The sequence below is a fragment of the Ursus americanus genome, chromosome 25 (genome assembly GCF_024610735.1).
Source record: "Ursus americanus isolate L20-20 chromosome 25, mUrsAme1.1.p, whole genome shotgun sequence".
NCBI lineage: Eukaryota > Metazoa > Chordata > Mammalia > Carnivora > Ursidae > Ursus > Ursus americanus.
In genome coordinates, this window is record NC_142151.1 from 44,943,176 (window position 1) to 44,971,038 (window position 27,863).

The 27,863-nt window shown below is 50.0% G+C and overlaps 1 protein-coding gene across 4 annotated transcripts in view; it reads right to left on the minus strand.

Annotated features, from left to right (window-relative positions):
- Nucleotides 1–16,654: 16,654 nt before the first annotated feature.
- Nucleotides 16,655–27,863, minus strand: part of CBX5 (chromobox 5) — a 35,550-nt gene continuing 24,341 nt past the window's right edge. For 3 of the 4 annotated variants that reach the window (XM_045800865.2, XM_045800866.2, XM_045800867.2), the window contains exons 4-5: nucleotides 26,948–27,048; nucleotides 16,655–25,286 (exon numbers count right to left, since the gene is read on the minus strand). In XM_045800865.2, coding sequence (XP_045656821.1) covers nucleotides 25,136–25,286; nucleotides 26,948–27,048 — 252 coding nt within the window. In that variant the 3' untranslated portion in view covers nucleotides 16,655–25,135. The remainder of the gene's footprint in view (nucleotides 25,287–26,947; nucleotides 27,049–27,863) is intronic. The other variant, XM_045800868.2, reaches the window with a different exon arrangement.

The following is a 27,863-nucleotide window of genomic DNA, read 5'->3' on the forward strand; positions in this document are numbered from 1 at the left end:
AGCCTCGCGGTGCGGCCGGACACTGTTTATGGCAGCCCCATTCTCCAGCTCTTGTCTCCAGGCCCCAAAGGCATCTGGCCGGGCTGAGGGAGGCTTGTGGGGGCAGGAGTCCCCCGCCCAGCCTCCCAACCCCTCCTTTGAACCCTGCTGGGTGCCGGAAGGAGGGGGTTGGGTGGGCGCCACAGGGCCCCTTCCAGGCTCCTTACTGCATGTCTGGGGGAGGAGGCCGACCCCCAGGCAGGGCCCACCTCCCAAGGGCCACTGAATCCCAGCTCTGCGGTTCCTTGCTTGTGACCTTGGGCATATGCCTTAACATGATTCAACCTTCCCAAGGCTCAATTTATCCTTCCGTAAAATGAAAATACTGGTACCTCATGCTTTTTTTGAGAATTTGACGTATTATAAAGTGCCAGCCCCAGACTGTAGCCAATATGATCAACTACTATAGAGTTTGTAAATAAGGCAGAAACTAAAGATTCCCACCCCAGTTAGTGGTCCTAGAGATTTTCCACTCATTCTGCCCCAAGCCAGTCCCTAGGCTGCAAGCTTCCTCTGTCCCACCTCTCATCTCCCTGGGCGCCACCTCAGACCCCTGGGCCTCCACACCCTTCTGCCTGGGCTTGTGTGTGTTGCCCTCTGCTGGCAATGGGGAGAACTGCACACTCCTCTCCCCTCCGCCGCTGAGAAACCCCAGGCCGGAGGTTGTCTCCAGCTTTCCAAGCGTCTGGGACAAGACACCTCCTTTACAGCAGTGTCCCAGCCTGACCTAGACTGGGGACAAGAGAGGACATGGAGAAAGAAGAATGTCTGTGATGCCCCCAAAGACATAAGGAAAGGGGGGCTGCTAGGGGTGGGAGGAGGCTGCCCCCCCTCCCCAGCACACACACATACACATGGGGGTTGGAAGAGTTTAATTGAGTCTGTCTGCAGGCAAGATAAAGACTCTGGCAGAGCTGGAGCTGGTTCCCTGGAGTGTCTTCCAGATAACGCTCAGAACCTGGCTGAGACGAACAACTCCTGGGGATAATCGGCAGGGAAGAGCAAGGAACCCGCCTCCTCCGCTCTCATTCCTGCCCTCCCCGCTCCCCCAGTCCCAGACAGCCGGAGGGGTGCAAGTCAGACAAGAGGGAGAACTGGTAACTCTGTCTGAGACTGGGCTGCCCTCCCCTTCCTGACCCCGAGGTGCTGAGGGGCCCCAGATCTCTCCTCCCCTGCTCACTGAGTGGCTTCATGCAAAGGTGTGTCGATCTTGGGGTACTTTGGCAGCTGGACCTTTCCTCAAAGTCACGAGCAACAAGTCCTTGAGCAATGTCAAGGGCTGCAGGGCTGTGGTCACCTCTTTCTGTGCCCCCAGACCCCCCGGTGGGTCTGCACTCCCCCTCCAATTCCTTTCCCACCCATGGGCCCCTCCTCAACACCACCACCACCCCCCAGCCACCAAGAATTCCAAACAAGAGGCTGGTTCCAGGCCCCGTGTTTGTGTTTATCTCAGGACAGGCTCTGTCTTGTCAGAAGCTGCCCCTGCGCCTGACCCCCTGCCCTGCCCCCAGAGTTCTGCAGAGAGCATACACTGAACAGGGATGTGCCACGGACAGGCCCTCTAGGGGCCGGGGCTGGAAGAGGATGGGGGTCCCTAGTCTCATAGCAGCCTGCACCCCAAGCAAGTGGGCTGGGCACATAAGCCCTCTTCTCCCGGAAGGCCTTCTCAGGAGCCAGGTTGCCCCTCTAGCTTGTTTCTCTTCCTTGGTAGGTATCCCTACATTCAGCCTCCCCAGGCCAGGAGTCAGAGCCACCGCCACCCCCCTGCAGAGTTCCCTCTCAGCCCCAACATCTCCTCAAGCAGCAGGGTCCAGGGAATCAATCCCAGGCCCTCCCTTCCCCTGTGCCCTCTCAGAGTGGGGCCTTAGGGAAGGGCCTGCAATGAGGGGCCCCAAGCGGAGGAATAAACACACAGCACATGGGAAAGAGACTGCAGATACAGAAATGAAACTGACCCCAGGCAGGTCATAAACAAAGCAGGACCTTCTGTAAATAAAGAGTGAAATTCACCATAAACAGAAAGTGAAATGGGCTATAATAGAGGGTTGCCTAAAAACAGGATCACTGACCCCTCCCCCAGGGAGTGGTGAAGGGAAGAGGACCTGGGAGCACCTGACTTGGGAAGAAAGAGGCCTTGGGAGAGGGACAACATGAGGAAGAAGAGCTTGCTGCTATCTGAAGGGGCCCCACACTAGGTTATGAGTTGATAGGATCTCTACACAGCAAGCAGACGGAGACGATACTTACCGCGTCAAGGGCAAGTGTAATCTGCCACCACTTCACCTTCCCTTTATCCTCCCATCTCCCCTCCTCCAACCCCATGGGGCAGTGCACTGAGACCCAGGGAAGAGCCAAGGGGAAAGATTCAGAAGCTGGGCCCACTCCAAACGTCAAGAGAGAGAAGGTCCTGAGTGGGGGTAGGTTGTGTGGGAAAGAGGGCACAGCAGGAACCATCAGATGCCCCAGCAAGAAGAAAGGAAGGAATACTGGAGCTGGCAGCCTTCCAAATCCAGAAGTAAAGAGCCATGTCCATCCCCCCTCCCTCTTATCTTCTGACTTTGTCTTACTTTGTCCTTCCTCCCTCCTCCGGTCTCTCCCTCCTCTACTTCTCCTTCACTCTGGTGGCGTCTACACCATCCCAAAGCATCAGGTTCAAAGGCGAAACTTCGATTCAATCCCAGCCTTGCTCTTCTAGGTCACCTGACCAGGCAGACTGAGACTGTTGGACATCTGGCCCAGTTAGGACTGGCCTCTGTCTCTCTGACTCCCCACCATGTCCACCCTATTCTCGCCCTGTCCACACACACACACACACTTGCAAGTGCAAGGTCTCATTTCCCTGTCACCTCTGTGGCACATCCCGACCTCCATGTCCTGCGGCGGGCTGAACCCTGGAAGTCAAGAGGGGAAAGAGGAAGTTGGTGCCTCCCCTTGTGAAGGGATCCAGGTAGACCCTGTTCTGTTCCTGATCTCTAAGCATGGGTGTGAGGGGAGGGCGAAAAATGGGGCCTATAAACCTTTCCAAACCTTCCCAGGACCAGGAGAAGATCCAGATGCTGCCAGACCCTAGAGCCATAACCTGCTCCACCACTGCCCCCGCCACCACCACCACGCAATTACTATTCATAGTGCACAGCTGGGTGATTAATGACCTGATTAATAATTACTCAGGCTAATAAAATAATTAATTAATTTGGCAAGCCATTATTTATCTGTTCATCCTCAGCCTGAAACTCTGCAACTAGGAGTTTGGGAATCTCCCCTCCAGGCTCTTTCAGAAATGTGCTCATTAATATGGGCCGGAAGGGGGGGGTGGGTCTTCTCCATCCTGAGACCCTCCCAAGGTAGGAGAGGAGAGGGCCTGAGGGCTGTCTGCGAATGCGGATGAAAGGGCTGCACAGACTGACCTGGCAACCTCGAGCCCTGGAAGGCGCTGACCAGGGAGGTCTGGGGGGTGGGGTGGGTTATACTTTTTTTGGGGGGGAACAACAGGGAGATTGGGGGGGCGGGTAGCTGAGCACCCAGGTTTGGGGAATTCAGGGATGTGTTCTCTCCAGCAAATGATTGATGACACCATTTTCAACAAATGATCTTTATCTCGCCTCTTGTCTCCCAAATTTATGATTGTGCCCCCAAGCCCCAGGCTAGACAAGCAAGGACCCGGTGAGTTCTGCAGTGGGGGTGGACTGACTTGGCGTGGGGTCCAAGAATAAGTGGGGTGTCTCAGGGTCTCTGCAGGGGCGGAGAGGCCTCCCCCGACCAGCTGTTTCTGGGCCCTTGAGGAACAGAGCTCTGCACAGAACTTCGATTTGAGTCTCCAGAATCTGGAGGGTCTGGAGCACCGCCCTCCCAGTAGAGAGGGGAGCAAATAACAGGGAGAAAGTAGGGGCAGCTGATCTCCTGGGGTTGGGAAAGGAAGCAGAAGCCCACCCCAGTGGTGAGGAAAGATGACTGGCTGTCTGGTCGGTCCATAAACAGGCAGAGCTTTCCCTGCCGTGTTCCAGGCCCACCGGCAGAAACAAGACACGGATCCTTCAGGTCTGGAGGGGCCGGAGCACCAGTCATCCACGAAGCAGACGTGCCAACATGTACACGCACACATAAAACCAGCCCTTGCCCCGGCGGGGCTCAGGTACTTGTGTGTGTGTGTCTGGGGACGGGGAAAGTACTTGTACATGCCCCGGGGTAAGTACCATAAAAAAGAGGTGTCTATAAAACCCATGGGAGCACAGAAACATTCCACCTGGGGTGTCAGAGAAAAAAGCCCCAGAGAGGGGGGACGTTTGAACTGGGCTTTGAGGAATGAGTAGCAATTTGCCAAGAGAAAATGGAAAGTATGAGCAAAGGTACGAAAGAGCAGGAAGTGTTTGGAGAACTGTGAGCAGGGAGGCAAGGGGGTTCCCTGATGAGACAGGAAGCCAGACTGCAAAGGACGAAGGTGCCCAGAGCAGGAATCTGGACCCTTCCTTACGAGCAATGGGAAGCTACTAGAGGTTTAAGTAGGAGAGTGACCTGCACTGACTGGTTTTAGAAAAAGAATATGGAAGGTGCAGAGGACAGAAGGTGGGCAGAGGGTCCCGTTAGAAGGTTGAGCGTGTCTAGGCTGGGAGATCCCGAAGGACTCTCAGGTCGGGACCAGGCAGTAGCCAGGGAGCTGGGAGCAGGCAGGTTGGATTCAAGCCTCCGTAAGTCATGTGAAGGCTGTAAGCATGAGGCTGCTAAGATTTTCCTTACGACCCACTGCCTTCTTTCCAGCGTGCCTGCAGAGATGGGCAGAAAAACTGGGACTTTAATGACCCCACACTTCCAGGGGGTGGGTTGGAACAGGACACTCCTCCAGAGAGCTGAGCAATTGAGGCAGTTAGAGGCAGGCCTGGCTGGAGTGTCGGACGTCTGGCTTCCGTCCGGCTTCAGCAGAGGGGCGTGGCCAGGAGGACAGATATGCTGAAACCTGCCCAAGTGGTGGCCACAGAGGAGGGGGCCGCGCGGCGGTGCCCCCGGTGGCCAGCAGAGGGCGCGCGGGAAGCGGGCCGGACAGAGGGAAGGCTGCAGCCAGCGGCCGTGAGGACCTGGGCGCCCTCTGCTGGCAGCCGGGTCTGGCAGCCGCGACTTGGGACTCCTACAGTGGGGTCCCCTATCCCAGGCTTCTGGGGCCGCGCCCAGAATCCCGCAGGAAACTAAGGTGCCGCCCTGGAGAATCGGATCCTAGGTCTGGGACAGTCAGCTCTAAGCGGCCACTCGTCTCATTCTTGGGGTCCCTGTCTAGCTAGCATCACTAACATTTGGCTCTCCAGCTTTTGCTTTGATTGCCTCCGGGACTTAGCACCTCCGAGAGCCTCGGCATGCGTGTGTGAATATGGGTGTACCCATGCCTATGCGCGCCGTGGCTGCGTGAATTAAACTCCCACAGCTCACCATTTGCACACAACGAAATGGTATCACTTCCATTACCTCACAAAGTCCTCCTTTCAACCACCTGGGAAGTGAAGGAGAGAGGGCAGCCCCATTTCACAGATGGGGAAATGGAGGCTTCAAAGCGAGGTCACACGGTTAGTAAGTGCAAGACCTAAAACCAGGCCTCCACCCCCAGACTATATTTGGTGTCCCTACTATGTGCTAATCAAGGTGTGGTCCCCGTTCACAGATGAAGGGTCACCCAGGGAACTGAATGAGAGGAGCGAGAGGACTCCCGTCCGGCTGGCGCGAGCAGCGCGAGGCTCCTGAAAGAGCCCTCCCCTAGGGGTACAGAGTGGACATTTCAGGCAGTGCCCTGAGCGCCCCAAAGTGGTGGGCGGGCAGGTGAGGTGCCGCGGGAGCACACGTGCAAATCTTGGAGGAGGTCTGTGCCACCAGCGTGAGACTCGGGCTCATCCAGACACAGTTCGCCCCATCTGGCTGGGGATGGGCCCCCAGCAAGCCCCGGGCGGGGGCGGGTCGCGAGACCACCCAGGAGTCTGTCCCGGTGGGCGGGACAGACTGAGAGCACCTGGTGGGACGCTAGAGCCCCACAGCTGCCTCCACGGGGGAAGGAAAGTCGCCTTAGCTAGGTTTCAGCTACCTGCTTCTAACCTTTAACTTTCTGTATTTTCTCTCCTGTCCCCACCACCCCTGACAGGGTTTTCAGGTAATTCGCCTCCAGACCCGAGAATGACGTCATCATTCCCTTCCACTACTACAATTCCCCGTCTGACTCCAACTGGGAAGTCCTTCTTGGTGTCTGACCACTATTCCTCCTGCTGCATGTGCAGCTAACCTAACAAATTCTGTCCTCACGGAAGAAAGTGAGTGCTTTAACTTTCCTTCCCTTAGCTAAACAATGCAAACCTCGTGTCCTTTATCCACGCTGACATCCCATCTCTCCATCCTGACAAGGCCTTCTTTTAGGGATCCAGTTCTTTTCTCCTGCCTTTCATTGTCAAGGTAATTCAAGGTTGTTTCTGATTGGCTGCCCCATCCCTTCCAATTTCCCCATCTCAGTACAGGACCTCCCGAGCTGTACCGCTATCCAAGTCCCATGCGCCAGGGCCCATAGATGGCCTCAGTTTCCCTGGTAGGGAGTTGCCCCGCCTCTACGGAGCTCTCCAGTTTTGTGAGGGTCCGGCTCAACCGCATCTAGGTCCTGCCGTCCCTCCTCCAGCTACTAAACAGGACACGGCCACATTCGTTCATCTCAAAAACATTTCTTGAGCGCCTACTCTGTGTCTGGCTTGAGTTCCTCGCTTCGACTCCCAGCCCTCTGGCCGCTCCCTTGGCTTAAAGGAAGCAGCAGGAGATCCAGGAAGGCCGATCTCCAGTCCGTGGCGCGGGGTAAGAGAGCTGAAGGTCGTCCGCGATTGGATCGAGCCACCGGGGTAGGGCGGGGTGGTCGGACGCCTGCGGGTCTGGTGCTCGGGGACCGCAGAGAGGACACTGCGCCAGGCGCCCCCGCCAGCGCTCGAGCCGGGCGCAGGATTTCCCATTCTTGGCGCAAGGAAGACCCCTTGTGGCTGCCGTGGGGAAAGCCAACAAGGAAAGGGGGCTAGAGCGGAGAGAGGACAGTCCCTTCCAGGTCTAGCCTGGGGTAGAGACCTGTTCCCTGGAAGGGCTTGGTGGCTAGCTGTGCCCAGCAATTCTTTACCCCATTCCACACCCTCAAAAGCCAACTGGGATTTCGGGAATAGAGTCTTCTCTCCAAATCACGAAAAGAAAAACAAACAGTAGCAAGTGTGACCGCGGTTAGACTTCAGGAAGGAGTTCTCTAGAAGCGGATGGGAAGCAGGAGGACAGATCGCAAAAAGGGATGAAAGAAGACAGGCTTTCCGACCCTCCCCTCCCCTGGCGTGGGGAGAGGGACATCTCTGAGGCCGGGGTGGGTGCGGGATTATCAGCCCCCGCCCAGTGGCTGCTTCCCGTTCACAGTGGGAAAAGCCCCAGCAGCAGGGGGGCTCAGGTGGTGTCGTCGCTGCCAGGGGCCGCTCTCCCCGCACCTTAGGCTGGGTGGGGGGGGTGCGCAAGGTCACCATGGGGACGGGGAGGGGACCCCATGTTCGTCACAAGCGCCCGTCAGGGTCGTGAGATGGGACCTGGGCGGGGAAGATGCCCCCCCCCCCCATACCCTGTCTGAACTCCTTTGGGAAGCAGAAGAGCGCTTACGTTGCGCAGCCCTAACGACTAGGCGCGGGCAGTGTGGATTTGCATATATTTGCATACCCAGCTGTGCACAGCTGCATCCGGCTTTGGGCCATGAATTCGTGGCGGGCGGCTCCGGGCAAGCGGGCCCCACGCGGGGCGGGCGCTCTCTCCGCGCCCCTGCGCTGCGCCTGTCACGCCCCGGTGCGGGCGGGTTCTCACGGCGCCCGGAGCCGCGGCCGCCGCAGCCCTGCCCTCCGCACCTGCCCGGCTCGCGCCGCCTTCTGGGCATCTGTGTGCCTCGCGCGGCCGCAGGCCAGGCCTGAAACCCCCCAGGGCCCAGTTCCTCCGTCTCCCTGGGACTCGACCCGGTCATTGTCTCCTGAACATATTCACCTTTCTCTGATGCCTCGGAACAGGGGCTTCCGGTCGGATTTTCCTGCCAGGACTGGTGTGTAGCCTCCTGGGTGGTAGTCCTGCCTCTGGGCGTCCCCTGCTAACCAACAGGTCTAATCATGGTCAACAGCTTAAAACTGTGGGCTCCCTAGGCTTGCAGAGGAAAGCTTATACTGTTCCCTCTCGCCAAGGAAAACCCCTCACATTCTGCCGGCATCTTTCTGGCTTTAGCGCTGTCACCGGCTTTGTAGCCAGACCCAGGCACACAGCAGCCTCGCTTGGGTTACACCAAACCGCACATGCATGAAGCTCCCGTGAGCTCTCTCCATTCACCCGGCGTTTCCTGTGCCTTGTGTCCCTGGACTGCCGCTCCTTTTTGGTCCAAGCACCCCTAAGATCGTGAGAGGCGAGAAACCAGGAGGATGAGTGGCGAGCTGGTGCGGGGCGAGAGCACTGGCCTCAGGAGTCAAGAGATTTAGGGTCAAACTCTGGCGCTGCATGACCTTGGAAAAGCAACTTCCCCTCTCGGAGGCTCTCTCAAGTGGGAATAATGAAAATATTATTGACCACTTAATAGGGACTTCATAATGATTGAACGAAATAGTTGATGAAATGCTTACTACGTGTCATTCCAGGCAGATGACGTGAGGACCCATCTTGCCCGTTTCCCTGGGGAGAAGGGCACCTCCACTGAATGGTCCTCATCACCGAGAAGCCTAAAGGATCGGGGGGGGGGTTTCCAGGGCTCGAATTTCACCAGTATGCATTCTGCAAGACCCTGTGGGACAGCAAGACACTTATCCCACAGGGTGGGTGGTCAGACCTGCTTGTGGGCTTACTGCTCTTCCCTCGATGGCTACCAGGGGGCAGCACAAACCCCCAAATCACCTCAGGCTGCCTACCAGATAGCCACAGGGCCATCTCTGGAAAACTCTGGAAAACTGAGTCCTGATCCCCAGCTCCCTCCCGTTCTTACCTTCCCCTCCCTGGCACTTCCTGGTGTCCTCCCCCACCCCTCCCCCCATCCCCAGTGCTCCTGCTTCTTCCTGTGGCTTTGTGCTCCCTTGGCCAATTTACAGCAGGCTCTCCCAGGCCCCTTAATTGCCCAGCCTGCCCTTGCTTGTCAACAGTCTTGCCTTGAGCAGGTACCCCAGCGTGGGGGGAGGGGCACAGGCAAAACCTCTGGGAACAGAATACAGTGGGGAATTCTGGGGAAGGCAGACCTGGATTCCAGGCCTGGCTCTTCCATTAATCAACTGACAGCTGGGCAGATCCCAAAGGGCCGAACTCTGAGTCGTGAAGTGTAAATGCATTCAGTGCAGGAAAGCTCCAGTTCGCTGGACACTTGTCTTATCAAACATTGGTCCCTCTGACTCTGATGACAAGACCCTTCATTCTTTTTTAAAAATATTTTATTTATTTATTTTAGAGAGAGAGTGAGCAGGGGGAGGAGCAGAGGGAGAGGGACAAGCAGAGTCCACTCTGAGCATAGAGCCCAGCGCAGGGCTCGATCCCACAAGCCCGAGATCATGACCTGAGCTGAAACTAAGAGTTGAATGCTTAACCAACTGAGCCACTCAGCCGCCCCCAAGACCCTTCATTCTTTTTTTTTTTTTTTTTTTTTTTTTTAAGATTTTTATTTATTTGACAGAGACAGACAGCCAGCGAGAGAGGGAACACAGGCAGGGGGAGTGGGAGAGGAAGCAGCAGGCTCCCAACAGAGGAGCCCGATGTGGGGCTCGATCCCGGAACGCCGGGATCACGCCCTGAGCCGAAGGCAGACACCTAACAACTGCACCCCCCAGGACCCTTCATTCTTAATGCTGACTCTATCCCCCCAAGAGATGTAGTCTGGACCCAGCTTCACAGCAGAGAGCAGAGTGCCCAACAAGGAGGGAGTTCATATAGGGCTCCAGCCTACCCCCACCTATAGAGCTTCGACTGGGCATTTTCTGGGGGAGACAACCAGTGACCCCGTTAGCTTACAGGAGGCTATAGGTACGCATGTGTGTCAGGGATTATGACATTCCTCGAGGCTGGGCACCACTGGAATGCCCTGCCCTCCCCTCCCACTCCCCCAGACAGGAGGACTTGCTGAAACTGTCTCTGCTAAAACTCTCATCGCCTTTTTTTGGTGGTGGTGGTGTCCAGGTCCCTGGATACAACCAAGGTCCCTCCCTCATGTAGTGCCTTTCCCCCACTCCCTATCCATAGCTCACCTTTCTTACCTTTGCTTTCTCTTTCCTTTTCCTCTCCCCTTATGCACCCACCCTTTCCACTCCCATTTCCTCTCTCCTTTCTTGCAAGCTTGGTTTCTTCCTTCTTACCCTCCAGAAATCCTATCCTTTCTCCATCTCAAATGCTTTCCCCTGCTCTCCTCAGGGAGCTCTCCATCACCTTCCTCCAATTCCCCCACTTTGTCCTCTGCGCTTCCCCCATGAGGGCCTGAATGATGTATGAGCCACTTTTTTGGAGATCCCAAACTCAGAAACAGACTTCTAGTGTTTCAAGGGATATAATGCGCAAACTCCACTGCAGGGAAAGCCTCAGTGATAAGGGTATTGAGACCAGGACAGTCCCAGGCCAAAAGCAGGAGGGCAGGAGGAAGGCCTGTGGCGCTGAGGCCAGGAGGTGGTCAGACAGTCTGGCAGTGAAGGTCCTGCCAACTGTTGGTGTTCTCGGTGAGTTTCACGGCTGCTGGTGATGACCAAGGCAGGTCCGGTCTCCCTTGATGTCATATGTCATTCTTTAAATTATGTTCACATCCTTATTCACTGTTCATCCTTCACGAAGTCTGCAATGACCACCCCCCAAGCAGTAACTATGTCTTAGACCATGAGCTCCCGAAGGCAGGGATGACGTGGAGCCGCCATCAGTAAAGCTCTTGGCTTTGAGAACTCTGCAGGATCCTCAGGAGGAAGCAAAGGAAGGCGAGTGGATACAGGTGAGACAGAAACAGTTGGTGTGCAGAGAGCTCTGGGGTCATGAGCCTTATCACAAGCAGTAGCTGAAATTATGACAGTGGATGGACCATGTCCGGAGTAGGAAACAGTGTAACGAGAACACGAGCTGAGAAGGGAAACCTCGGAACTGCCACCATTTCAGAGGTAGAAGGCCGAGATAGAGCAGCCAGAGGGGTAGGAGGGGGCCTTGCGGACCCGGGATCCTGCTAGAATCCATAGCTGGTACCTTCATGACCATTTTAAGCAGTGACTATTACAGGGGCACCTGGGGGGGTTTAGTCAGTTAATCGTCTGCCTTGGCTTGGCTCAGGTCAAGATCCCAGGGTCCTGGGCTCCCGCTGGGGGCGGGGGGGGGGGGGGGAAGAGTCTGCTTCTTCCTTTCCGTCTGCCCCTCCCCTCCTGCTCCTGCCTGCACACTCTTTGCACGCTAGCTCTCAAATAAACAAATAAAATCTTTAAAAAAAATAAAAATAGTGATTGTTACGAATATATAGTGCTATGGAACTATTTTATAATGTTAAGTGAAAAAAATACAAAACGGTATACACACTACATAAAAACAAGAATTTGTCTCATATGGACAAAATCCGGTCAGGCACATAAACATAAAAATATATTAATTGGGGCACCTGGGTGGCATAGCGGTTAAGCGTCTGCCTTCGGCTCAGGGCGTGATCCCAGCGTTATGGGATCGAGCCCCACATCAGGCTCCTCCGCTATGAGCCTGCTTCTTCCTCTCCCACTCCCCCTGCTTGTGTTCCCTCTCTCGCTGGCTGTCTCTATCTCTGTCGAATAAATAAATAAAATCTTTAAAATATATATATATATATTAATTGTATCAACATGATAGAATTACACTTTTTCTAATTTTTCCTTATATCAGTTTTATTATAATAAAAGACAAAATATTTTGTGAAAAATGAAATTATTACTCAGTATTTGATGTGAGTCCCCCGCCCCCCTGACCGCAAAACTGATACCCAGAGGGGGAAATGAATTTACCCAGTACCACACAGCCCGACTTGAACTTTCACCTAACGATTTTTTCCCAGTGCCTGGGCTGGTGCTCTGCCGAATTCTAGAGCGAGCTCGTTTGTGGGCTTCTGTTGCTTCCTAACCGCTCTGTCCACACTTCGTCCTGCCATTCTTTGTGCCTTTGGCCTTCCAACATGCTCACTGGCCTTCCAATAGCATGCTGCCCCTGAGGCCCTCTCTGGCCTCCCTGCCTTTCCACCTGAACAGACACATTGCCTGCAATTTTCTGCTTCTGATCTGTATGGCTGTCCTGGTGCAGAGCTAAGAACAGCTTTTGTTTGCCTCTATGAATGACCTCTTCCTCTTGGCCCGGAGAAGCCCACAAAGCACCTTTCGATCATAGTCCTAAATGACCTGAGGATCTTCTGCTACCTTGAATTACCTAGACCACTGCTTCCCCTCCATTACACTCAACTTGGACTCAATGCGGTCTAATAGATTCATATGAGCACGAATGTATAGTGAGAGTTATTTCCGAATTCTCATATACACACAGACCTGCCGTTTCTCTGGGAGGAAGGGGGCTGTTTGCCCCCTCTCTTCTTGGGTGACAGCAACAGCTAATCAGTTGTGCATGAATCTTTAATGCGCATTAGGGCATCCCCTCTGCAGCCAAGGAGACACCTGTCTGGCCAGCCCTCAATCTCCCCTCCCCCTACATATTCGCCCAGTCAGCTCCCTGACACCACCTGAAGCAGGACTGGGGATCGAGGGAAGAGAACATGAGGATTCCAGGCCCTCCACCCCCATGCCAGGGCAGAAATTGAAGCCATTCAGGATGCTGCAGAGGGCCCCCTGAAGTAATCAAAAATATATTTTAGATTTTCAGAGCACTCATCCAGTTCAGAGCAAACTATTCTAACTCAGAACACATGAGGGTAGACGCTAAGTTGACTCATTGCCCGGAGCTCTTCAGAAGTGACGTGCCAGCCGGCTGTGTCCGGGTGAAGAAGACATCATGTCTGGCCACGGCCCTCGCATCGGGGCTTGCGCGCGCACACACATCCCCTGCACAGCATCTGATTTTTCCAAGCCTCTCATCTCCCATCCTTCCTCATTTCATTCCATTCTCCCAGGTCCTCACAGGGGCAACCTTGTACCTCCTTCCCTCTCTCTTCCACGTCCTCTATCCAAGCAGTGGCGTCCCTAGCCACACCTGACCCAGCTCCTTAATCCAAACCGGAAACCCTCTTCTCTGCTTTGAGTGAAAAAAGCCAGGTGGGGATAATACACCCAACCCCTGCTCCTCACCTCCCTCTATCAGCTGGGCCTGCCTTTTAGTGGTGGAGGAGGGAAGCAGGGAAATGGTTTCTACCTGCCCCATGATCCCTTAGGTTGATGAATGGGGCAACAAGACAGCCCCTCCACCCCCACCCCGACCCCCTGCAGAAGGAAGTTTTTATTCCTATGCTAAAAGGGAGCAACAAATTCAGACAGAAATAAGGATGCAATTGGTTTAGCTGAACAGCAACACCTCAGACTCCAATCACCTCAAGGAGGGTTATGAAATTATGGTTAAGAATCCCTGTTTAGACATCATTGCTGAGAGAATCAGCAGGGCTGAAGGTGGAGAGATGCTCCGATTCCCCAAGAGGAGAAAGGGGAGGAGGAAAAAAAAATCTGTACTTTCCTTTCCCTCTCAATTCCTTCCCGTGAGCCCTCTTATTACCTGTCTATTACTATAAACATGGACATAAAAACAGGGGGAAAGGAACTGAGAAAGGACATGAACAGGGAAGAGGCAGGAAGGGCAGAGAAAAGATGGAAAGAGGGAGCACCCTTTGTATTCTGGTCTCAAAGCCAGAGAGATTTTCCCCATCCTTGGCAGCACTCGCTAGGAGCAGGTAGGCCAGCCTTGCCCCCTGCCGGGAGCATCCTGGTGGTGCTTCCCCCGCTCCCCCACCTCCCAGCTCCTTGCGCAGATAAGACTGAAAAGGGGAGGCAGGAACTAGAGGAGGGAGGTACTAGAGGAGGGGTGGTGCATGACAGGACAAAGGGGCAGAGTCAGGCCCAGGTCTCTGGGAGTTGAAACATAAGGCAGCAGAGGGTTCCAGTGGGGGCAGGGGAATTGGGGAACAGGCAGCATGGAGGTGCTGCGTGGTGTTGGAAATGGCAGGAAGGTAGGGTTCACCCTGTGCATACGCAGCACAGGCAAGGGCTTCAGTACACCTGCCCTCCTCCCCCGCGCTGCAGATCTCACCTGCTCCCACCCCCACCCTTGCTGCAGACACAGAAGCAGAATCTCCTCGCTGCAGCCTGCAGCAGCTGGGGCCCCGTCCCTCAGCTCACCGCCAGCTTCTTTCCCAGAAGACAGCAGCAGCAGGAAGGGGGAAGAAAGGAAGGGGTGCAATGATAACCCCCAACCTTTTCATTTCATCAGCCCCCAGATTTATCAGCCAGCGCAATTCTCAGCCTCTCTCCCTCTCTCCCTGGCTCATAACCAAATGATCACACAAGGCTTTGCTGAGAAAAGGCATGAGGCATCGCCTCTCCCCATCTGGGAGGGAGCATCGCATTATACACAGAAAGAGATGCACCTGTTTCCAGCGGTGGCATGGGGTAGAAAGAGCTCGTAAAGAGTCCCAGATTGTTGCAAGAAAGATAATAATTTGATGGGGTTGAAATTAAATGTCCAAATTGAGGCTGCTTATGAAATTTAAAGGGGGTGGAGAGAACATGGGGGTGGAGAGACCAGAAATGAGAAGAAAAAAGACAAAGAAAGAGAAAAACACACATGATATAGTAGACAAAGGGGAGAACCCATAAAAAATACAGACACACAAATAAAGACAGAAGCTAAGAGAGGAGGGAGCCGGCACCTGGAAAGCAAGATGTTACAGCTGCAGAGGGGGTGGGGGAAGCAGGAGAGCAGAGGCAGGGGAGGAGGAGACAAAGGCCTAGAAGCCACAGAGCCCAGGACCAGACCCTTCCCTTCACGTGCCTTCAGCCGTCCCTGACTTCAAGCAGGAGGGTTTTGAGTGAAAGGGTTTGTGAGGTTTCTCGGTCTTTACCTCCCCCATCCCTGCTGGAGTAACAGAGCCCCCCAGGGCCTGTGTGGCATGCTCGCAATACTAGCTGACCCCAGCCTTTGCCCTGCTTGCTCCCACATTACTCCACAGGTCACCCTCAAGCTGGCGGAGCAGGAGCAGTGTGGCGTGGCCACAGGCTGTAACGGGCTCCCCTCTGCACAAACTCACAGGCGGCAGCCCATGACACCAGGGCTCCCGCTTCCTTCCAAAGGTGGAGGCTGCCTGGGGGGCCACTGCCTGGGGGGCCGCTTCCGCTAACAGAGCACGTGCACCCGGAACCCATCTAAGCACAGACCCCCACACTCGGTCCTCCGTTTTCCCCAGGCTGTCAGCACTGCATCGATCTCACTAGCTCTGCAGCCCTTTAGTGGAGACAAAGGGGAGGCAAAACAGCCCGGCTCCGGACTTGTCCAGCACACTGAGAGGCAACATTCCTGGGAGAAGAGTTATGAGCGATGATGAGCTCATCTGAATGAGTGCCACGCAGGCGGACCCCTGACTGGAGGGAAACAAAAACCAAGACGCAGTTGTTTAGGAGAGGGAGTGCGGGTGTCAAAACCCCAGAGCCGCGCCTTGCACAGGCCCTAGGCAGAGACAAAGTGGCGTGAGGGTGAGAGAACTAGGAAGGGGAAGGCAAGGGGGCAAGCAGTCCCAGGCTTCAGAGGTGGGAAATAAATAATGTCCAGAACGGGCTGGCTCTGAAGTGGACCAAATGGCTCTCCTGTCCCATGTTTATGGGGTCATGGACCATTAAACCAGCCAACCTACAGATGTCTTCATAAGACTTTACGAGATTAGACTGGGGAGACCCTGTAACTCAGCAGCAAGAAAACAAGAGGGGAGAACTGCAGATAAGAGATGTGGGAAAAAGGGCTCAGCCTTCAGGGGCGTTCTATCTCAGTGGGAGGTGGTCTTGGTTCTGGGACCCCTCTGCCTTCCTCACTGCTCTTCTGTGAGAGTTTCTGCCTGTGTCCGTCCATCAGATTTGAAACTGCATCAGGCTTTTATTAATTAATAAACTATTTGCATATTTTCCTCTTAATCCAACTTCCAATTCCTGCTCCCCCACACCCCACACGGACACACCACGCTCCTGACCCACAATCAACAGGTCGTCTGAGAAACAGTTTCTTCGGCGATTGTGAAGCCAATCAGAAAAGATGATAAAAGAGCTGTATTTGCAAGCTCACATATACGGGATTTTCAAGCCGGATGTAGATGGTCAGTGCGGTTTTCCACAAATTCTAATAGCCGGGGGCTGGTTCTTCTGGGGCCCCTGGGTTGCTGACGGCTAATACTTATTCTCCGAGCCACTGGCAGCAGAGATGAGTGCAGAGACCAGGAAGGCACAGTCTGAACTGGTTAAGGGAATAGAGTAGGAACGGGATACGCAGTCTCTTAGTCCCTCAGGCTTGCGCCACCCCGTGGCAAGTCAGAGACCGGCAACTGTTAGAAGAAAGCCCTTGCTCTGGAAGTCTCACTGCTCTTTCAGAAAGGCACGTGTGACTACTGGCTGACATTCCAGGGACCAAATTAAGGAAGGGTGTCAGACCCAGATCTTGAAACCACCACTCAGGATCCGTATTTGAAAAGCAACCATTTATTAGAACCAATACAAGAGTATGAAAAGAGGGAAAAGAGGAGGGTGGAAGAGGGGGAGAGAATGAGGTCTGCATCAATGTCAGTTGTGGAAACACATAAATTGCCTACTTTTAAACATTTACATTTAAAAGGCGAACATATATATATATCACTTATCCTAAAAAAATAAAAAAATGAAAAGCCGACATGTCTGGCTGAACTAAAACCAAGAAACACAACCAAAACTCCCCCACAAACCAAAAAGGTCCATAGAGAATTCAATTTCCCATTTTCCCACTTAGAAATCTGGCTACCAAGCGAGATGTGTTTTGCTACTCAGAATGGGACAGAGTGTGGAAAGAAGCCCAGCCTCTCAAGTCTCTCAAATCCCATCCTGTGGGAAAGGGCGGCAAGGCTGCTGGGCCATGGGTAAATCAACTCCTGGCTATTTGGCAGGAGGTCAGACTGTGATCTCTCCATCCTCCAGAACTCCACAGAACCACCTGGTGCCGCCAGAGCTGGGGGAACAGAGCAAGTCCACAAAGCACGGAGAACCGGAATGTGACGGCAGCAAGGGGCCAGGACCTTGTGCTTTTCCATGGGTTACACGTCTAGGGCCAAGGAGAGGGAAAGGAGAAAGAGCCCTGTTGGGAAGAGGAGCTGGCTGAGCCCACATCTGGGCAAATAGAAATAGTGTCCAAACTTTCCCCAAACCGGAGGGAAAACAGGTCAAAGTCAGGTTCAGACTGTGGACACAGAGAAAAAGATGACAAATGAGTACAGTTAAGTTGGATGAAGCTCTAAGAGTGTGAAACGTATCTCTAGAAAAAATTTTTCCCAAAGTGGCTCTTTTTTGGTAGGGGATGGAGAAAGTGGTTATGTTTATTGAACCAGCTGGTTCCTATGGGGAGGCAAGGGGTGCAGTGACTCAGTTCGGGGGGGGGGGGGGACACGAGATAAAAGCAACGATATAAATTAAGCCCCCTGTGTTCACTTTGCTCCTGAGACAGCTGAAGTCTGTTCCAATCCCATGGGGAATGGGACCTTAATTCTCAACCTGCAGAGAGAAACAAGCAGTAGCATCCCTGCCTCATAGTTCCCTAATCCAATGCTCTTGGGTCTGAAACAGCCTCTCTTTGTGGATGCAAGACATAGAAAATACTAAGTGCCTTCCCCCATAACATCCTATGTCTGGACTATTAAGACTCCAACATTCACAAAAACACTGTCAACATCTGAACTAGCAGCTTTGATGAGGGGTGGGGGGCAGAGAACTTGCCGAGGTCACTAGTAGTTCCAACCTTGGGACAGCTCAGTGAGGACTAAAGCCTATGTCAGGCCTGGACTTTAGACTTCGGCTCAAGGCATCCTCCACCGAGGACCCTGAAGTATTCTACCAACTTTGATTTACAATGCCTCACAACACCCCTGTGAGGTAGGTCAGTATCATTAACCCCATTTGACAGATGGGGAACTGAGGCATTGAAAGGAGTGACTTGCCCAAGGTCAGCCATTATGAATCAGTTGAGGAGGTTGGCACACGTAGTCAGCATCCACTCAATTCTTGTTTCACTCCCTAGGGCACCTTACTTCTTAGAGTACATGTGTGAGCAAAAGGAAGTCAGCAGGTACACTTCACTCTGCAAACTAGATGAACTCAACCAACCCACAAGTATTAACAGAGGGCCTATTATTTATCCGGCATAACGTGAGGAACCTTGGAGACAAAGACTGCTTCTGAAAGTCATGTGTCAATGGATGTTTTGCAAATAACATTACATTTCAAAGCATTAAGGGCATGAATTCTTTTGTAAAGAAATACTTAATCGTAAGAGGTGAGGGACTAAGCCACACTGATTTCCCAAAGTTCTATACTGAGTCACCCCTATTCCTAAATCCTAAAATCCAAGAACAAGACCTCATTCGAGCAAGAACCTTGTCCCCAGTGGTGGTCCTGGTAGTGCTGAGCTGCAAGGTCACGGGAGGAGGCGCAAGGCCAGCAACAGCAGTGGCCTCAGCGGCACTCTCTCCAGGTTAAAGCAGGTGGGATGGGCCCCCGATGCCCTCCTGCTGCCGCTTGTGCCTCCCCTCAGTGCCCACAAGGCAGCATCTTTCCAACCTTTCTGCGCCAGCCCAACTGCAGGAGTTGGCAGGATCCTCATGAATGGCTCTCGAGATTACGGATATTAATGGTGACCCTAGTTTTCCATTCAGAGAGAGGGGACGAAGTGTGCTCTAGAACTAGTTGTAAGACTCTCGTAATCTTCTTTACTATCCCAAGAAGGGCATAACTCTTGGATGAAAGCAAGCTTAAAGGAAAAAGACACCCCCCACCCCCGAACTTACAACTGGATCCTGGTAGTAATCATTATGACTCTTATCCTAAAACTAGGGGGGGAAAAAACTAAATCCACAGTCAGCCCTAACTTAGAATCAAATCCTAAAGCTACCGGAAACCGCAAAACACTGACTTGAGCTTTAAAAGCGCTGTGACATGATTAAACTCTATCTTCTGGGGTCTCCCTGAAGAATCTCCAGGCAGGAAGTCTCGCTTTTCCTCTGTACCCCCTCGCAACAGCCAGAGCAGCAGGACTCTACATACCTCAGAAGCTCAAAGAATGATTTGCCAACACACACAGTATAATGTCCACCAGAGATACTCTCATTCCAGGAAGGACCAACCATCCCGAGACCTAAATATTAACCTTCTTTCACTGATTGCTGATCACACTGGACAAGTCCAGGTGGTGATAATGTTCAAAAAATATTAAGATGACAATGACAGTTCAGGTTCAGTCTGTTTGGAATTCCTCAAAAAGTATGATGAACTGGCCACTGGCACCTAGATCAACTGTGAGGGTCACACCTGCCAATGCCAGGGAACCTCTCTCTCTCTCTCTCTCTCTCACACACACACACACAGAATGGCAAGATAAAAAGTTCATTGCATTCAATTTAGCCTAATTTCTTGATAATAGTTTCCTATTAGATTTTCCGATTAATACTGATGGCTCTTACCTAGGCTGTGATAATTAGGTTTTGATCTATTGTGACATTAATGATCACAATCAGTTGACTTTGAAATTGTCTTAATTAATGGCTCTTCCCTCCTCAGCTGCCTCCAGTGCAGGTTCCGTCCCCTCCCCCAGCACTTGGTTTTAACTCTTTCTTACTGATCCCAGAGACAAACAGCACTGAAGGATCATTTTCTTCCCATAGCCAAGATTTTAAACTATTTTAACACACTTCTCTGACAGAAGAACAATATGAGATAATGAGATGAGGATCAGGATGAAGAGGAAGAGAACTCGCTGTCAAGGCGTAGAAAAAACTCCATGTCAGACAACCACCAAAGCCAAGCACGATGTTAGAGTGGCAATGACAAGCTGAAGGACTCTAAAAGGACAAGATAAGATGAGGTAGTTTAAAATTCAAGAAATCCAGCGAAAGCACAAAGAAATTAGAACTATTTTTATGAAGCTATCCAAAGAACCTTCACATTTTAATTTTCCAGAACTGTTACTCTTTATTCCTGGGAATTCTGACTTCCAAAGTTAGTCAACTCTCAATGATCCAGACAGAAATCTTCTTGTGGCTACACAGTTCAGAACTAAGAAACTTCTTAAAGTCAGGCTGTTTCTTAGCAGGGCTAGGCCTCACTCTAGACTTGCCTAGATTTGAGTAAAATCTGAAATGCCAGGGTACAGGCACTTCCAGGAGAGGTCTTCACGTAACCGACAGAGGTCTGCTTAGGAGCCACCACCCTGTAGTGTTCAATACAACCACACTGCACACAGTAGATGCTCACGTGTTAAGAGATATGCCCCCAAGCCTTCTGTTTAGCAAATCCCTTGTCATTGACAAGTGTGTCCTTGTTTCAGGCTTAAAGCCAACCTCATGTTAATTCTTCCAAAAGGGATGAGAAACTGAAAAAAGGGTGAGCAACTCTGATAAAATGTCCATGAGGAATAAATGTTACAGAACCCACAGAACTGTATCTGCAACATACGTAATACTTCCCACAGGCAAGGATTAACTAGACCATCAAATACTTTGGCAAAAAGCCCACAACAGCTCAAAATGAGGGGTTCTCAATCCCCACTCACCTGTCATTTTCTCTCTCAGCAACAGCACTGCTAACCAACCTTCAGTTATCCTTATTTTCTGGAATAAAACAAGCCTTTGTTGTAGTCCATCCATGGCCAGTTAGCTCAGTTCATCCAAGGTCCAGTCTGTCCCCCTATGAACCATCACCCTCCTACTGTCCCCAAATCAGAAATGTGTACCCATTTGTAGCATTTATTATACTGAACTATTAACAGTCAGTTCATCCCACATCAGTATGAAAGTTCTTTGAGGTCAGGGACTGTATCATTCTTCAACTTTGTACCCCCAAGGCCAAAGAAATGCTTGTGGAATAAAATGAATGGTGACGCACACTAAGGTGGCAGATGCAGACAGCTCAACACAACCCACCTCTATTAACTGGGGGGGGGGGGGGGGGGGACACTGAATTCTGAGCGTCTGCAGACAGCTCAACACAAACCCACCTCTATTAACTGGGGGGGGGGGGGACGACACTGAATTCTGAGCGTCTGCAGACAGCTCAACACAAACCCACCTCTATTAACTGGGGGGGGGGGGGGACACCGAATTCTGAGTGTCTGCAGACAGCTCAATACAAACCCACCTCTATTAACTGGGGGGGTGGGGACACTGAATTCTGAGCGTATCATGTACCACTGGGTGCAAGGCTGGTAACATCTGTTTTCGAAAATATAACTTTTATGATTAGCCATAAAGCCAGCATGAAACTAGAATACACTGGATCCAAACCATTCCTCTCTCCACCTTGCCACAGATTTGCTTGCTTGGCAGTCTGATTACAAAGGTACAGACCTCCAACACTACAAATTTCAATCTAAAAACCTAAACCAAAAGGATGGAATCATGGATGCGAAATGAGCTTTTCCTTTGACCTCATTTGTGAGAAACAATCTCCACATTTCAAATCTAATGATCTAACCCTACCTGGGGTTCTCATGTCATCGGAACGCAGTATTTAGGCCCTCGAATTCAAAATTCAAAAAATTCAAAAGGGAAAGACAATTGCTCCCCAGTCCAGACACAAGACAGATCCCTCTGACCCCTCGCTGTAACTCAGGTGAGCTGGACTAAACACGGGTCCAACAAAGTCCCAAGATGAAAATCCCAAGTACCTTCCAAAAAGCCTTAGGATCTGCCCTGAACAGAAGGAGAATGGAGTGCAGGGCAGCTACAGAACAGGAATGAAGAGAGTTAAGAATAACCTAACTGCCCAAGCTATGGAAACAGGACTAACCTTTCATCACCAACAAAGAGCAACAGGGATATGGCTGCAGGACGGACAGCCAAGGACCACCTAGATTTGTATTAGGGAACACCAGACTCAAATGCTCCCTTGGGCAGACAAAAACTGGACTGCGGGAGGAAAAATGATATGGCTCTCTCCAGGTTAAAAATGGGTGCTTCCATCAGCGCTGATGTTCCTAACAGCTAATCCTACCATGACGGCACTGGCCCAGTGCAGGGCTCAGAAAAGCAGCTACACTGACCTTGGTCAACTCTGCTGGGCAAGGCTCTGCTAGCTTCTATGGAAAGGGAGATCCTTGAATGTTGATTACTAGAAGAAATTCAGCATTAGAAAGATATTTTGAAAGAAGACTGAGTAAATACAGGAAAAATATGCTTTGCTCACCTGAGACCCAGATGTTTAGGAGTGCTTAGCCCATGGCTACTAACTCTTCTGAGGAGAAAGCCCCATGAAGACAGGTTTCCATTTGAGATTGCAATTCTGCAAGGGCCAGGATAGCTGCTCAGAACTAACAAATGCCAGAGACACAGGCAGGCATCTGGTTTTCTTTCTGCTGAGGGTGAAGTTGGAACTGGCCTCTCTGGCCTCTGGCTCCCTGCATTCCTACAGAAGCAGCTACAGGTAGGCAGGGAGAAAACAACTGTTCTGGCAGCATTCAGTACAAGACCATGATTCAATCAACTGTGAACAGAAAAGATGGAGTAAGGTATTAAAGAGCTGATGAGTAGTAGATGGTACTTCCTTTGCTAAAAGAAAATCAGATTTTGACGAATGTCTTAAATATCACCTATAACCACAGCAAACACGTGCCCCAGCTTTCTCAGGACCAATCTCAGCACCAACTAATTCTGTTGTGTTCCTTGTCCACATATTGATTCTGGTCTGGAAAACACGCACTGTAGTTTACATGCCCACTGCTCCTGAGACACACACACTGGCTCCATGGATAAGCTGTCATTTTCTCCACCTGCAAATCAACAGGCCCAGATCACCTCCTCAGGGGCTCTGGCCTACTTTTGTCTTATTCTTGTCTACCCTAATTTTATCCTTGGCTACTTGTATGACAAATCTGTTTCCTGACCATCCTTTCTTTCTTTCAGATGCCCATCAGATTAAGTACTAACCAACTGTCAATTATCTAGCACTTGATCTAGGCCTTGAATCCTTTCAGAGTAAAGAAAGATGGAGATTAAAAACTCCTACCCACTTGAGGTATGGGTTAGGAGTTCTAACCCAATCATATTACCATTCAGAAGGATTTTCCTGGATGACTTAAACCAAAAGCTTCATTGTTCCAGTCTGTCATGTCACTGCAGCAACAGCTGTCTTCTCAACTGTGCAGTATAATTTTTGACATAATTTATACAAGCACACAGAATTCAATCAGCAGCTGAGCAGGAAAGCAATGGTAACAAGTGCTATGAATGGGTATATGATTTGCATATTATTCAGCTCATCTGTGGACTGGAGCAATCTATCCATTCCCCTGATTACTCTGAATAATCTAGAAATGGCTGACTGCTCCTGGCCAGAAAGCTATGTGTTTTAAAAATCAAAAGCAACAACAAAAACAACCTCAATGGCTGGTGAACTCTAGAATTAAGGCTATTTCAAGCATTTATTAATTCCTCAGCTTTGGACCGGGACGCGGGTGCTCATAACCCTGCTATTTCCTTACTTTTAGTCTTGATTCTCTAGCCACCCCCCTCCAACTAAAAGAAATAGGCTAAAGAGAAGTAGGGCGTTTCTTGGGGGGACAAGGATGGAAGGACAAGATCAGGTAATAATCTCTCAGTATAACGGCAAAGCAGGAGGAAGCCAAAAGGGAAATATTCTGAGTAGGGACAGAAGGTTGTGTCAACATGCTAATGCCAGGGCCTGTCACTCCGAGGCGAGAGTCTTCCACAGAAACGTATTTTTGAAATAAAACAAAATGAAGAGTTTGAGGGTGGAAAAAGGGAAGAGTAGTAATACTTTGGGGACTCTTGGTAGCAAATCCAGGAGTCAACAAAGCAGGAAACTGACGACTATAAACGCAATGAATATTTAAAATTGATACTGTGGCCAATGGCTCCCCTCCAAGAATTCCCCACTGAATATAATGGCATGGAGGGGAAACTTGGGTCCACTGAGAAGTGAGGGTCAGGTCTGAAGCCTCTTTGGTACCAGGAATGCTTTGGGAGGCCACAAAAGCTGGCAGGGCTGGAGGGTGCCTAGCACCTTGGCACAAGCAAGCACCAGGCAGTCACTCACACCTACATAAATCTATAGTCCAAATGTGAGGGATGGAAGGAAAAAATACATATATACCATAGGTGACCATAAAGACAACTGTATCCTACCCCATCATCCTCATGTACGAATAGCTAAAAATCTCCACAGTTCATAATCTTGTCATTTTATGACAGACTACACCACCCTGCAGAAGCAGAATCAGGGACTGCTAAGAAACGAAGCCAAAAGTCCTGGGGCTAAGAGTGCCTTGACAAATGTGAGTGTAACATTTCAAGTCCTCCAAGGAATGGAGCTATTCTGGGGGGATGAGTGGGGATGGACAGAGGGTGGCCCAGAAGACCACACCAGGAACCCTGCATTCTACTGGGTACAGCTGAATGAGGTTGGGAAAGCCCCAACAGGTAGGCAGTTGCTATTGGCTTTTTAAAAAGATGGGAACATCTTTTCCATCCCAACATCTCAAAACAAAAGCTAGCTGGTCATCAACATGTTCTAAGAACCAAAGCAAGAAACCAAAATTCATCATCATTATAACAAAATCCCCCAATCTAAAAAGCAACAAACCCCGAAAAGATCAAGACTCTAAGGTGATTAAAAAGTTAAAACTCATCTTGAGGTCACAGGGGAGCAGAAGGAAGAGATCAGGGCAAAGGAAAAAACTGTGGGAATTACACACAGTATGTAAATGCCTGGTCTTCACAGAGAGACACTTATCATGAATCAGACCATCAGTTATGTTACAAGAGAACCAATACCAACATTTCTCCTGTGGAGCACAGTGATAAGCACATTTTTTATGGATGTGTTTAGGATAGAAGGGGGTGGGCAGAAGGGAGAGGAGGCAGGGAGGTGAATGTATTATATACAAAGAGAAATGACAGAGACCACCCCCTCCTTTAGCTCTTTGCTGTTTCCTTCTCTTTGTTTTCCGCATCCTCAGGGTATGCGTGCCACGTCAGTCTCTCTTCATAAAACGCTATCACAATCTGTGGACACTTTACATTAGCTTCTTTTGCGAGAACCAGGTCTGCTTCATCTGTGTCTTTCCTGGAGAGAGAGGATGAGAGACTTAGAAGGAGAGACGTGAGAGTGAGAGAGAATCTAGCTAAGCCAAGGCTTATATTGTTATATGGATTTAACCAACTGGATCTCCTCTCCATCTTGATTGCAAGGTGAGAAGGACCCTAACAGCTCAATATTTTCAAGGAGAAGTTCAAGTAAATGATCAGTGAGTACCATTTAACTACTACATCAGACAGAGGCAGAAGTCTTCAGCTAGAACTTAGATGGAAAACATAGCAGCCTTAATCAAAAGGCTGAAAATGAAGTTATAGAAATTTTGCTCCTATAATTTTGATAAACTGTATGTACTGAGTGAACACAATCAAACCTACATTCAGTTCTATTGATTATGCACAGAATGATCAATCCAGTTTCTGGATCATCTGAGTGAAAGGGTCTTAACCTTCCTCATCTCGTGGTCTTTTAAACACTCATTATCCTTTTGGTGAGAACTATGGATTGCAATAATAAGAAAAGAGAAACTTAAGCCCACAGCACACAGCAGTATTCATATAAGGGAGAACAAGAGAGAATGTAAAATCTAGTCACTAAAATGAAATGTAGGAATTAGCTGCAAATTTCAAATATCCTAGTTACAAAGGCTCTACTACCACGTATAACCAAAAATCTAGCAAGTCCCTTAACCAGTATTCCAATCGAGAAAAAAAATATTTTAAATTAAAATTCCACTGAAATGTAAGTGAAGACAACTACCTCCTTTTCTAGAAAACTGAGATATTTAATTCATAGAAGTAAGTATTAGGGGTGAGGAGAGGAGGGGAAAACAGCTCAGAGCAGACACTCAAATCTGGACCGTGGTGGGGAAAAAAGCTAGTTACTATGTGAGTGTAAATCATAAGTAATACATATGGCTGAGTGGGAAAAGCAGTCAATACAGATCCTTACTTCTGACAGAGTATAATGATTCTTCAAATCAAGACTTCTGGGTAATTTACCAGCAAAATTTCGATAAGATAAAATATTAAACCTTTTGATTCTACAACTTTAAGGTAAATTAGCTTCCTCAGTGGCAAAGCAGCATGAAGCCTCTATTTAGAGACAAACTTAAATCACAAGCCCAGAACACTTGGAAACAGAGAGGTAGTGAGGGCCACACCATAAATCACCCTGTCTTTAAGAAACCAAATTGAGGGGAAGTAACTACACTTTCCTCTAAGCGACACCCCCTCCACCGGAAGAAATAACTTACACTTTGGCTAGTATTAGTCTTAACGCTTTTTGTTGAGATTATTTTTCTCTTTTAGACATTATTCAGTTGTTTGATCCTCAGTGATGGCAGAAAGCCTCACTCAACTCCTATCTCATGGCCACAGGCTCATGGACTGATGGTAAATGATTCAGAACTGTGTAAATAAATGGTTAGGTCACGTCTATACATTTCCTACCTCAAAGCTACCTTAGGTATTGGGGCTAAAATAATTTGACTTAATACCAAAGCTTGAGAATGTCTTAAATCCACTCCCAACCATAATTTCCATTAATACTAACGGGTGATATCAACCAAAGATCCGTGACAATCCAAAGTCTTAGTTGGGGAATACTCCATCTTCCCTCCTTATCTTCCATACAAATTCAAGCCACTGGCAAAGAAACACAACTGTACGGTGAGGCCCAATCTCTCTTACCATTTCATTAGGAACATTAAATCACCACAGGAATCTGTCGCCCCAATGATCTTTTCTGGTTCCAGTCCTCTCTCAAAGCCCCGAGCGATATCATTGCTCTGCTATAAATAGAAGATAAAGAAAGGTTACGGCGTAGAGAAGAGTAAATAAAACCCTGTTTCTTAGCTCAACAAAGCACCACCTAAGTTCATTTTTGTCACCAAGTCAAAGAATTCTTAAAAGTTAAGAAATACAATATTGGGCCAGCCAGTGACAGTGAGGCCAAGAAATATTTTTGTAAAAAGATGCAGTTGTTCTTTCAATACTCCTTCAAGGATTAGGAGTGGCCCCTAAAACTCTTTCAGATCCCTTAAGATATTCTGGAAGCATCATCTAAGAACTCATCTAACCCTCTAATCTAATCTCCTAGGTATTATGAATTGACTACCCCTAAACTGTTGCTTCTGAGATGATAAACAAGTCCATGCTTACCCTAACTAAACCCTTCTTCATTTTATAAACTTCAAATATACCACCTCTCAATCTTAATTTTTTTTAGACATTTAATTTACCTTAACACTGACCAATATTTTTAATACCTCTTTTCACACAGTTGTCTATACTGATGAAAGAACAGAGGTAAGAATGATTCAAGGCAGTACCATAAAGCAGCAAATTTCTCTCAGAGCTCACATACTGCAATACCCACACACTTGGGAGAAGAGGCCTGGTCTGTGCCTATCCCCTCCTGATGTGGATGGGTTGTCAGCATTAGAGAACAGAACTGGACCGTGACTTAAAACAAACTGGTAATTTTTTTGGAGATTATTCAAACTTGGTCAAAATGCAATCATGCCATTGAGACGAGGAGCAGAGTCTGATTCAGGTGTGATGGCACTGGTGAGAGCAAAACGGTGACATTTTAGACAAACCAGGT